Source organism: Oratosquilla oratoria, chromosome 12 (genome assembly GCF_046742065.1).
Source record: "Oratosquilla oratoria isolate Oo_2021 chromosome 12, ASM4674206v1, whole genome shotgun sequence".
Classification (NCBI taxonomy): domain Eukaryota; kingdom Metazoa; phylum Arthropoda; class Malacostraca; order Stomatopoda; family Squillidae; genus Oratosquilla; species Oratosquilla oratoria.
This window is the reverse complement of record NC_134788.1, coordinates 54,699,105-54,712,078: the sequence shown is the minus strand read 5'-3', so window position 1 is coordinate 54,712,078 and position 12,974 is coordinate 54,699,105. Positions and strand designations below refer to the sequence as shown.

The 12,974-nt window shown below is 38.0% G+C and overlaps 1 protein-coding gene across 6 annotated transcripts in view; it reads left to right on the top strand.

Moving 5' to 3' along the window:
• Positions 1-12,974, top strand: part of LOC143031796 (uncharacterized) — a 41,663-nt gene that overhangs the window by 6,254 nt on the left and 22,435 nt on the right. For 2 of the 6 annotated variants that reach the window (XM_076196083.1, XM_076196084.1), the window contains exons 3-5: positions 5,346-5,460; positions 5,639-5,745; positions 12,822-12,940. The exons of 1 other annotated variant lie outside the window; for it this stretch is intronic. In XM_076196083.1, the coding sequence (XP_076052198.1) occupies positions 5,346-5,460; positions 5,639-5,647 (124 nt within the window). In that variant the 3' untranslated portion in view covers positions 5,648-5,745; positions 12,822-12,940. Of the gene's footprint in view, positions 1-4,848; positions 5,025-5,345; positions 5,461-5,638; positions 5,746-12,821; positions 12,941-12,974 lie in introns of those variants that run through there. 3 more of the 6 variants (XM_076196085.1, XM_076196079.1, XM_076196080.1) reach the window with 3 other exon arrangements.

Sequence of the window (12,974 nt, the reverse complement as noted above, 5' to 3'; positions counted from 1 at the left end):
TCTTTCCATGTCCTCTTGTATTTCTGTCATCCCATTTTATCAGATTCTCTCTATCAGTAATTTCTATGCCTTTCATGATTCTGTAAATAGCTATCAAATCTCCTCTCTCTCTTCTTTGCTCTAGTGTCTGTAGTTCAAGTTTTGCTAGTCTCTCTTCATATGATAGTTTTGAGAGTGTTGGTGCCAATTTTGTAATTGCTCTTAGTATTCTTTCAAGTTTTTTTATACATTTTTTTGTACTTGGTGACCATATCGTTGCTGCATATTCCAATCTTGGTCTTATCAGGGTGATTAGGATTTTCTTCACCATTTCTTCATCCAGGTATGTAAATGCAACTTTGATTGTTCTTATTAGATTATAAGTCTCTCCAAAAATCTTATTTATATGTTTCTCAGGTGACATATTATTCATAACAATAACTCCCAGGTCCTTCTCATTTTCTACTTTTTCTATTCCTTCTTCTCCCAATTTATATGCTCCTGTTATTCTGTTTTTGCTTTTTCCAAATTCCATTATACTACACTTTTTTGTATGGAACTCCATCTCCCATTTCCTACTCCATTCTTGTACTTTATTTAGATCTCTCTGTAGTGATTCACAATCTTCTTCAGTTTTCACTCTTTTCAGTAGTTTTGCATCATCTGCAAAGAAGCTCATATAGCTTTCTATTCCTTCATCCATATCATTAATATATATAGCAAACATTATTGGGGCCAGAACTGTTCCCTGCGGAACACCGCTTATTACTTCATCCCATTTTGAGTGTTGGTTTCTTATCACTACTCTCATTTTTCTTTCTTGCAAAAAGTCCTCCATCCAATTTAGTAGTTTGCCCTGTATTCCTCCTTCAGTTTCTAATTTCTTAAGCAACTTCTTATGTGGTACTTTGTCAAAAGCTTTCTTTAGATCTAAAAATGCACAGTCCGCCCATCCATCTCTTTCCTGTATTATATCTATTAGCCTTGAATAGAAACATATTGAATTGGTAACGCATGATCGTCCTTGTCTGAATCCAAATTGCCTTGGATTTAACACTTTGTTTTTTTCTAAATATTTTACCCATCTACTTTTGATAATTCTTTCACAAATTTTTGCTATTGTACTTGTTAGAGAGACTGGTCTATAGTTGGTAGGTTCTTCTTTATTTCCTCCTTTGTATATAGGTACTATATTTGCTTTTTCCAATCTTCTGGAACTTTTCCTTCTTTCAAGGAACTATTTAGTATGCTATGTATTTTGTCTGCCAGTTCATTCCTGCATTCTTTTAGTATCCAGTTTGCTATTTCATCTGGTCCATGCGATTTTCTGACATCAAGATTACTCAAGTGTGTTAATATTTCATTCTTTGTTACTTCTATTTCTTCCATAGGGGGGACTTTCTCTTTCCATTCGTTCTCTTCAGGTTGTATGTTCTCCCTTGTAAACACTGATTTAAAATGTTTGTTCATAATTTCTGCCATTTCCATTTCCTCAGTGTATTCAACTCCCTCCTGTCTTAATTTCTCCAAGTCTTGTTTGTTTTTCAGTTTATTGTTTACAAATCTGTAGAATAGTTTCGGTTGATCTTTACACTTTTCTATGATATCTTTTTCATATTTTCTCTTTTCTTCTCTGCACATTTGTACATATTCATTTCCATAGCAGGTATATATTTTCCATTTTTCAGGTCTGTCTTTTTTCCATCTGGTCCAGGCTTTGTCTCTTTTGTCTTTTAACTCCCTACAGCTTTTGTTGTACCAGCATTTTACATATTCTTTTTCTTGTTTTTGTCTTGGGACATACTTTTCCACTCCTTTTTTGTAAATTTTTGTCAAAATATTCCATTTCTACTGTTGTTTCTTCTATGTATATTTCTTCCCAGTTTTCCTTTTGAAAGAATTCTCTTATTTTATCAAAGTTTGTTTTTTCATACATCATTCTTCCTTTTCTGTATTGTTCATTTCTTTTCATATATTTTTCTTCATTAAGTTCCAGTTCAATCAATATGTGGTCACTTTTACCTATTGGTGTTTTATATTCAATTTTGTCCACTATTCTAGGTTCGGATGTAATTACTAGGTCTAGTTTCGATGGCTCTTCTTCATTTCTATACCTAGTGTTCTCCTGTATCCATTGTATGGTCAGTAACCATCTCGAATAGAGCGTTTCCCCATGAGCCGTCTCCACCCTTTACTGTCATTTCTTCCCAGCAGATTTCTTTGCAATTAAAGTCGCCCATCATAACTATTTTTCCTCCCTCTTCCATTATATTGTTTAATGTTATCTTTGTGTCCTCTAACATACTTTTATGTTCACTCTCTTCCCATGATGCTGTTTTTGGGGGCACATAATTTATCACAAACTTTCTGTTCTTCTTATCTCTGTCTTCTACTTCCATCATTATCATTTCTACTGTATTCTTTCCATATGTGACACCCTTCACGTTTATATCCTTCTTAGTCAGGAACATAACTCCACCCCCTTCCTTTTTCACTCTGTTTCTAATCCAATAATTATATGCATCATGTCCTACACTGTTGGGTGGTAGTGGACCTTTTAATTTTGTTTCTACAATTCCCATTATGTCTGGTTCTTTTTCTTTCAAATAATCATTCAGCTCATTCAATCCTGTTATTAATCCATCTATATTTGTGTAAGACACTCTTAGTTTTCTGCCACTTCCATTGTGTTCTCTGTTTCCCTTTTGTTTTTCTCTTGTATGTCGACTTTCTTTAGTTTCATATTCACTACTATCCAATAGAATCTCTCTTTTTCTGACTCCGTTCTTATCTCGTTTTTTTCCTTTGCTTCAAGTCTTTTCTGTTTTTCTTCCTCTCTTTCCTCTTTATTCATTTCCCTTTTTATCCATACCTTTTTATATTGTTCACTTGTTGCTAGTTTCCCTGTTTTGGATAAGATATTCTCAGCCGTAGTTTGTGACCTGAACTTAATCTTGATTGGTCTGGTCTTGTCTGTACTATATTTCCCTAGCCTGAATTTCTCTTCGATTTGTTTCATTATTTCTGGTTCATCTTCCTGAACTAATTCTAGTAAATTTCTTACTTTTTCATTTTCCTCTTTGATTCTTGTGGTTCTATCTGGGTTATGTTTCTCTTCCATTCCTAATATAATTATACATTTCTTTTTGTCTGCTAAGTCTCTTACTATATTCTCCTTCTGTCTCATCACTTTAATAACTGAGTTTTCAGTTTGTTCATTCATTTGTTGTCTGATTATGTCAGTGAATGCAACCTTGCTATTTTCATGATTTTTTTTTCCAACCCTCCTTGTTCTCCTTATTATTCTCCTTTAAGACTTTATTCTCATCTTTTACTTCTTTTAACTGTTGTTTTAATTCTTCAATTTCCTTAGTTAAGTTTTTGTTCGCCCTCTCTAGTTCTTCCAATTTTTCAACTCTTCGTATAATACTGTCAACATTACCGAACCTACGCTCCAAGTCCTCGATCATCTTATCGACCTCTTCTAGTCTTGTCAGTCAGGGGGGGTTTGTGTCCCCCCCACCCTCTTTAAATCCCTGGAAAATATTCTCATCACTTTCTACTGTATTGCTCTTGTCTATACTTCTAATCTTTACATTTTTATTAGACATTTCGTCATCATCGGGAGGCCTTTTGTTTACCTTTCGCCTGTCTGCCTGGGCCAAGTCTACTCCTTCCTCATTTCCTTCCATTTCCCTCAGTAATTCTCCCCCTTTCCTCTTTCCCTACTTTCCTACTACACGAGCAATTTCCCCCCACCCTGTAAATACAATAGGCACTTCTCTTTGTGTTGGGATCCACAAACTTCAATTCTCTTCAGAACGTCTTCCAAGCCGTCCATTTGTTGAAGTGTGTGTGTGTATGTGTTTGCGTGTAAGGTCACAGTATTACCCATAGATCACTCATATGAGCTCTGAGCTCTCATCCAGGAGGTTAATAACTGTTGATCCTGATTCCAAGATGTGATTCAAGACCATGCACCGAATCATGGTGGTGGTAAACACACACACACACACACACACACCTAGATTGGTCATATATGAGCTCTGAGCTCTCTTCTGGGAAGGAAATAACTGTCGGTCATGAGTTCAACACGTGATCCAAAGACCATGGTAAATCACACACACACACACACAGTTGTAAACCATTATAAATTTGCAAAGTGGTGAAGTCACCCATAGGCGGCTCATGGAAGGGTGTAGGCCTTTCAAACAGAAACTGTACGATTTATGTTTACTATAAACTGGCAATTTACCAACATGGGTAAGTGCCACCCTGGGGCGAGTTGAAAAGTGCTGAACCCACCCCCCACCCCCACCCCACACACACACACCACCACCACCTTCCACATCTGATGGTCACTAGTACGACTCATGTGTAAGATTCATCCACAAAACAATGTTCATACACACAACTCATGATGAATAAATCCTGCATTGAAAGTGCATTACGGTAGTGGGAATTTGCTTTACCTTCTTTTCACCAAAAGTGTCCCCCCCCCCAAACATCATGGGGAGTATTGTACAGACTGCTGTCGTATATGTTTACAGTCCTCCCATTTTATCTCATAATGAGCTCTGACTGAATGCCCCCAGGACATATGCATTGTAGTGAGCAGTAGGCTGGTCTTCACCATACAAATATACATCCTCTCATACAAGGGATATTTTCCTTGCTGTTACTATGTTGTGGGAGTTGTTTAATTTAACTGGATACAAAGGGAATAAAGATTCAGTTAGATTCAAGGCAGGTGGTTGTGAATGAATGAAAAGTAATGGTACAAGATCCATTTTAACATTCTTGTAAGTTTTGACTAATTCATGACATAGTGATGGATATGTTTATAATAAATATAATTCTTCTTTCCAGGCATTCTACCCATCATTACTCGTTTTGGAGTTCTATGGTCCTCCATAAGTGCCACATGTCCAGCCCATCTCAGTTTTGCTCTGCTTATAAATGTTAAAAATAATAATAAAGAAAATTAAACTAAAGGCTGCATGTACAGATGACACCCCCCCCCCAACACATGCTGTTCCACAACTGTAGGTTCACATATTCTTATCTTTTGCATACTCATAGATGTAACAGTCCACATTTTGTGTCAAAAATAGTTTCTTTTAAATGATTTTTGATCATTTAGGGGGTGTTGAGAACTATTTTGGCACCTTCCAATGGTTATTACCTTTTTTTGTTCATTGCTTTGAAATAACTCTCATAAATTCCACATTGATGGGGGTCCTGTGTACATTGTATTGAGATCAATCAATTGGTCTCTCTTGCAGAAGACCCATGGTCATGAGGCAGCCATAAACAGCCTCCATCCAATATGGACCAACAAGTTTTGCAAATGTTACATTTTTCAGGGCACATGAAGAATTGTCACCCCAGAACGCCCACATGAAGAATTGTCACCCCATGAGATCCCACCTGAAGAATTGTCACCCCAGTATGCTAAATATCAACAGTGGAATAAAGATAGTTTAGGTTGATTGAGGGTTGTGCTTATTGTTATCAACTTGGGACAACTTAAGAATCGTAAACCTAGCATGGCCCACATGAAGAATTGTCACCCTGTCAAAGACTGGGGTGACAATTCTTCATATGATACCATTTTTCTTTACATTATCCACTGTAGACATTTTTTGTTTTGTTGCAGAGATTATAGCGAGAAGGATTTGATCAACTTTGCCAACAACAACCCTGGCATGGCGGTGTACCTAAAACCTCGGAGGCATCGATCACCTTGCATCAAGGCAGAGTACTGTAAGTTTGACTTTTGCAACAGGTAGTAGCCTCTTTTACATTGGAGCTTAAACTCAGGAACCTTGTAAAGCGTGAGGGCCCCACACCTGTAGCAGTGGCAAACCCAAGACCCTCATACTCCTGGAACAGTAACAGCTCTCCCCCTAATCCCTTGGAACAAAAGCACTGTTACCTGTATAATTGAGAAAGTGATTTTCTTCCCTTTGAAGAGCTGGAGTTCTTCTTAGCTTAATCAAATTTACTGGTGTTAGCCTGAATTAAAGATTTTATATTTAATGACATTTGCAGATAATGCACTTCTAAAAGCCTGCCCACACACAATGTTCCCTCTTAATTCTTTGCTGTGAGTGAGCACAGAAATTAGGTTGTGTGCAAATTTTGCCTTCTTTGCAAAGTATGTGTGTACTTATGTGGGTCACCATACTGACTGCAGAACACAATACAAAGGATCTCAAGACATGATTTTATGAAATTGACAAATTCTCAAAATCACCTTTCGTTCGTTTTAAATTGTTATGAAATTATACAGTTAATTTCTTTAATTAGAAAATTTCAATTTCATCTTGAAAACCTTGTGTGCACATATTTTCCTTTGTGTACTATTTGTAAAACATGTGTGCATGCTCATGCACACAGCTCAGAGGGAACATTGCCCTGCACCCCACTTGTCCTGCAGCATAGTAATTGAGCAAAGAAATCGTTTTACAATTTGATTATGACTGAGACATATTTTTAAAGGAAATGTATCTAGAATATACAACCCTGACAATTTTTGTTGATTTATTATTTTTTTTTTTTTTTTTTTTTATTTATTCATTTATTTATTTATTTATTTATTTTTTTGTCTACTCATGGCATATTACTAATTAGATCTATGGCTTCAGTAAATGGAGGAGAGGAGTATATAAACACCTGAATGGGGAGGAGGTTGCAAAATGGGTTGAGTACATGCGTGGGCTATCAGGGTACCCAGTGGAGCGTCTCCTCAAATATCAACACACAGATTCATTTCTCAGTGTGATATGTTTGCCATTTAGTCACTTTTTTTTTTTGTCTTTTTTTCCATTTTTTCCAGGCTTTATCTCCTCAATCTTTAGCATCTCTACACTTTTTATTATATCAACACTTTATGTAAGCCCTTTTGTTGTTTCTGCTTAGGTACATGTTTCTTTGTTCCCTCCTTATATTTTTCTCTAAAAAATGTTCCATTTCTCTTCCATCTTTGTTTCATCATTTGAAAATTTTCCCAGCTAGCATTTTGAATTTTTTTCTCCAAGTTTTACATAGTCAGTTTTGTTATACTCTTCAATCCACCAAGGCATTTACTCGCTTCTCTCAATCTATATTCTACCTCCACCTTCACTCCACCTTTTCCTGAGGAATAGCCATTTGGGAATGGATGCTAAGAGGTGACTATGAAGGAGTGTTTATGCCAACAGCACTGTATGGGGCAGAAACATGGAATATAAAACAGGAGTTTGAATGTATTGTTTGAGATGAGGTGTCTGAGAAGTATGATGGGGGTTACTAGGCTAGATAGAGTGAGAAATGAGGAGGTGAGGAGAAGAACGGGGGTGGAAGGGAAGTTGGGAGATAGGGTTGATGAAAGAGTATTAGGATGGTTTGGACACATCGAAAGTGAGTGAAGAAAGACTAGTAAAAGAGGTGTGGAAGGCAGATGTGGAGGGAGTAAACATGAAGGGACGTCCTAGGATGAAATGGATGGATGGGGTGAAGGGGCTTTGGGGAAGAGGGGAATGTCTGTTGAGGAAGGACGGGAGAGGACAGAAGACGGGTGAATGGAGAATGGTTGTACATGGATGATGTGATTGAATGAGGTGGAATGGGCAGGGGGATAGGGGGTGAGGTAGTATGTGTGAGCAAAATTTGACGCAGCCCGAAGGGATTTCTCCCCGTCCTCTCATTTTATGCATGGGGGACGGAGAGGGGGGGGTCGCCGATTTAATGAAGCGGTCTTGCTGTGGATGTGCTGTGTCTTGCGACACTGCTTGTGACCCAGGGCAGTGGACAAGGTGCAGGGATGACCCGTCATCCAGGAGGTGCTAAGATAAGAGGGAGGATGGAGGGGTGTGGAGTGTATTCAGGGATGGAATGGGTGGAAATGATTTTATGCTTTTTCCTTTTTGGCTACCTCCCTTGTAAGGGGGAAAAAGCCTTAGTATATGTATGTAGTTTTGTTATACATTAATCTTCCTTCTCTGTGTTTCTCATTTCTTCTCGCATCATTTTGTTCCCTAAGCTCAAACTCTATTAGTGGGTGGTTACTCTTTCAGGCTCAGAAGTGAATATCTAGTCTCTATGGTTCTTCATTGTGTCCATATCTAGTGTTTTCTTTAACCCATTGTGTCAATGTATAATCAGTGGTCAGATCCAGTAGGATGCCCAGAGTTCCTCTCCACCTTTTATTGTCAGTTCTTCTCAATTCATTTCCTTTGCAATCCTGCAAAATACTGTTAATATTTATTTGGCCATTTAGCAAGGATGCAAACACATAATTTTTTGGGTGTGTGAGTAATTGCATACATACAATAGTAATACTTTTCTCAATTTTAGGGGATGGGCTGAAGCCCCTTTCCCCCTTGTATAACAAGTGCTTGCACCCATGCTATGTAGGAATGCAAATATTGTAATATTAGGCCCATACCTACCTGTAGATATATGTATTGCTGATTGAATGCTATAAATTTGTTTACTTTGGTTGTAGTGAAGAAATATGAAAATGTGACCCCATACATGACAAGCAGAGTGATTTCAATTTTTTATATACAAGCAGCGGCTTTGCTGCAACTACCTTCGGCAGGTTGCTTGTCCTGTGGCACTTGGTCGCTTTGTTCGCGGGCCATACAATCCACAGATGCGTTTTATTTCTTAGTAGATGGTTTGCCTTTGTCAGATTCTTCCTCAGTATTTTTCTGCGTGAAACCTACATTTGGGCGACCTATGTTCTTCGTCGCTGTCTTCATCTCTCATCCTCTTCATCATGGTGAAGATCTGATCCAACTTCTCGTGTAGTTCCTTATTTTCCTTCCTTAGTTTGTCCAAAATCTAATCCTTAATATCCTCCAATGAATCTCCAGTGGTTGATGTGTAGACAGTGTCATAGTCTGGCATAGTCATCTTGATAGCTTCTTCTATTAGTTTGAATATGTCTTCAGGAATATTGATTACTCCGTGCTCAATTAAAAAAATATTCATGAACAACTTATATACTACATTGTGTGGTCGTTTCGTTACTATTTCTCCGTTTTCTTTAGTGGTTCCGGTATAGATAATCAGAGAATCCCTTACGGAAGTGTCTCCCAAACACCGCCACCACTGAGGTAATTTCAGAATCATTTTGAAAGAGTTATGTTCTTGGTTTGAGGTTAGATTGAGCGTTGTGTACGATAGTTTTCTTTTTCGTTTCATTTTTATGCTTAATCACAAAGGATTACAAAGGCGGAGCATGCAGACAGGAGACCTTTTGATCCATATATAGGTCGGATGAATAATATAAAAAAAAAAAAAAAAAATATCATATTAATAATAAATTAAAACTATAATAATGTAAAAATAACAAATAAAATACACAAATAAATGCATAGGTATAGTTGAATAACAAACAAAAAGGTAAATAGTAGATGATTATAAATTGACATATAACTAATAATAAATGAAAATCAGAACGACAAATTATAACAAAACAAAAACAAATAATATAACATAAATTATAATCATTACAGCATCTTACTTAGGTATTTATCTAAATGATTCTTAAAGCTTCGAACTGAACTACATTGCACTACCTGTGCAGGAAGTTTATTCCATTCATTAACTACACGGTTGGCAAAGTTGTTTCTACCTACTTCCAAATTGAATCTACTTCCGGACAGTTTGAGACCATTGTTTCTTGTCTGATTCTCATTCAATGTGAAAATTTTGTCACTTTTGATGTTGTCAATTCCCTTTAAAATCTTAAAGACCTGTATCAAGTCACCTCTGAGTCTACGCTTTTTTAGGGAAAACAGATTCACAGCTTTTACCTTTCTTATAGCATATTTGTTGTGAATAACAGTTCTTTTTGATGTTTTGAAAAGTCTGTCTAAGAAATGCCTCTGGAAGTTCCTGTGATCAGACTTTGCACCATGTTTAACGAATTTCTTATATCCTGGGAAGTAATGCCGCGTGAACGCCTCTGAATCCTCCTCTATCATATCGTCCGAACACTCCAATCCGTCAAATATGTCATCACTGTATTTGAATTGTTTATCGTTCTCTAGAGTTAATTTGAAGGCGATCACCTTCCCTTGAAACATGCGTATTGATACTTAAACATTAAAGGTCTTGATGTCAGCGTACAACCCAGGGAACATTTTACTGTACTCATCCCTTAGTCTAGCTGCCAACACCTTATCTTCTTGGAAAGTCTTCTTCGTTATACCCTTGATAGCTGTTAGCCACTTCCATAGGTACCTCTGTCTAAGCTTCTTCGATGTTTCATCTCCTGGAATCATATCGGTAGTCGGTATTGTACAGCCAATCACCTTTACGGAAGTGTCCCCCAAACACCGTCACCGCTGAGGTAATTTCAGAATAATTTTGAAAGAGTTAAATTTTTATTTATATAATGAAAAACTATTTATTTATGGTGAAACTACAAATTGAAACATCAAAATAAAAATCTATGGTAAAACTAAAAATACAAAATAAAATACAAAATAAAGAATATTTTAGGGAGTTGTTAAATGTGAAGGAGGATAGGGAAAGGTAGTTGCAGTGGGAAGCGCTAAGAAAATGACCGTGATGAGTGGAGAAAATGGAGGAGAAATAAGGAAAGATGAAGTGAAGGCAGTTGTTGAGATGATGAGAGCAGGTAAGGCACCTGGGTTGGATGGATGTCATGCTGAATGTCTGAAAAAAGGAGGTAGAGAGATGGTGGACTGGCTGGTGAGGTTATTTAATATTTGATTAAGAGAGGGTAGAGTGCCAGAGGACTGGAGAGTTGCCTGTATAGTTCCACTTTACACGGGAAAAGGGGACAAGTGTGAGTGTAGTAGTTTCAAAGGGATCAGTTTGTTAAGTGTAGTTGGGAAGTCCTATGGGAGGGTCTTGATTGAGAGGATTAGGAGAGGGAGTAATTGGTGAGGAACAGTGTGAGTTTAGGACAGGTAGGGGTTGCGTATATCAGATTTTTGTGGTAAGACAGATATGTGAGAAAGGTATAGGAAAAGGTAAGGATGTTTTTTTGGCTTTTATGGATCTGGAAAAGGCTTATGACAGGGTAGACGGGAAGGCACTGTGGGAGGTATTACAGACATATGAGATAGGAAGAAAGCTGTTAAGAGCAGTCAAGAGTTTTTACGAGAGGAGTAGGGTGTGTGTTAGGATTAGAAATGAAGAGAGTGAGTGGTTTGAGGTAAAGGTGGGACTTGGTCAGAGATGTGTTCTGTCACCCTGGCTGTTCAATCTATACATGGATGGGGTGGTGCGATGGTTGAAGATGGTTAAAGAAAATGGAGAAAAGTGGGAGATAAGCCAGTTGTTGTTTGCTGACGACACTGCTTGTAGCAGGATCAGAGGAGGGGGTTAGTAACAGTTTGAGAAGGTGTGTGAAAGAAGGAAGTTAAAGATAAATGTGGGTAAATACAAGGTGATGAAATGTACAATGGGAGAGAATAGCAGCAAATTGGAAGTGAGACTGGTGGCAGTGGATAGCTTTAGATATTTGGGTGCAAATATGGCAGGAAAGGGAGGAATGGAGGTGGAGGTAGAATGTAGATTGAGAGAAGCAAGTAAATGCCTTGGTGGATTAAAAAGTGCAATGAGAAATAGACATTTGGGAATGGATGCTAAGAGAAGATTTTATGAAGGAGTGATTGTGCCAACAGCACTTTATAAGGCAGAAACATGGAATATAAGATAGGAAAAGTATAAATGAGTTTGAGATGAAATGCCTGAGAAGTATGTTAGGGGTTATTAGGCTAGATAAAGTGAGAAATGAGGTGAAACGGGAGTTGGGAGATGGGGTTTATGAGTGTTGGGATGGTTTGGACACATGGAAAGAATGAGTGAAGGAAGATTAGTGAAAGAGGTGTGGAAGGAGTGAACATGAGCGGTCGACCTAGGATGTGATGGATGGATGGATGGGGTAAAAGGGGCATTGGAAAGAGGGGAATGTCTGTTGAGGAAGGATGGAAGAAGATAGAAGATAGGGGTGAGTGGAGAAGAGTTGTATTTACCTAATTGTAGTATACAATTGTGTATGGATGATGCCGTGATGCATGGAAGGGAGGGTGGGGGATGGGTGTGGGTGAGGAAGTATGTGGAAATGATATTTTGATGCAGCCTAAAGGGATTTCTCCCCATCTTCTCTTTGTCTGCATGAGGGGACGAAGACGGGGGTCACTAATTAAATGAAGCGGCCTTGCTGCATTGCTTTTGACCCAGGGAGGGCAGTGGGCGAGCTGCAGGGATCACCCATCATCCAGGAGGAACCAAGAAAAGAGAGAGGGAGGGAGGGGTGGTGAGTGGGAGTGAAGTATGGGGGAATGAAATGGGTGGGAGTGGATTTATGTCTTTGAGTTTGGCCACCTCCCTTGTAAGGGGGGAAAAGCCCTTGACAGTATATGTACAGTATGTATAGTGTGTTATATCATTCTGGCTATAGAAATATGTCTCAATGCAACTTTTGTTGTTCAGAATGGCTGTTGTGGTTCACTATATAATTTGAATTATTTTGTATTTACCTAGTTGTATTTTACGGGAAGGGGAGCTATGCTCGTGGTGTCCCGTCTTCATATCTCATTTTATCTAAACTATTTTTAAATTCATGTATTGTTTTTGCACACACTACTGGTGTAGCTTTTGTGTGCTTTGGCAAAAAATTATGCTATCATTTGTTGCTCAGTGGCTGACATAAGTTAACATCAAGGATAATGTGGATACAGATGAGATTGGGACAGAAGATAATGGGTATTTGTGAGTGGATGTGACCTTAGTTTTAATTCTTCCAGCTAATGGTCATTTGAGATAGATTTGATAGATTTAGCTGATAACATTTGATATATTTATTTCAGTTTGATAATGCAGTTGCCTGTGCAGCTGCAGATGGCATCTCCAGCTGCAAAGGAGTGGCTGCAGAAGAGAAGAGAAGATGTTCAACCCTGGACACTTTGTTAATACAAGCAAATTCAAGGTGAGTGATAAATATTATGTATAGAAAGACATGT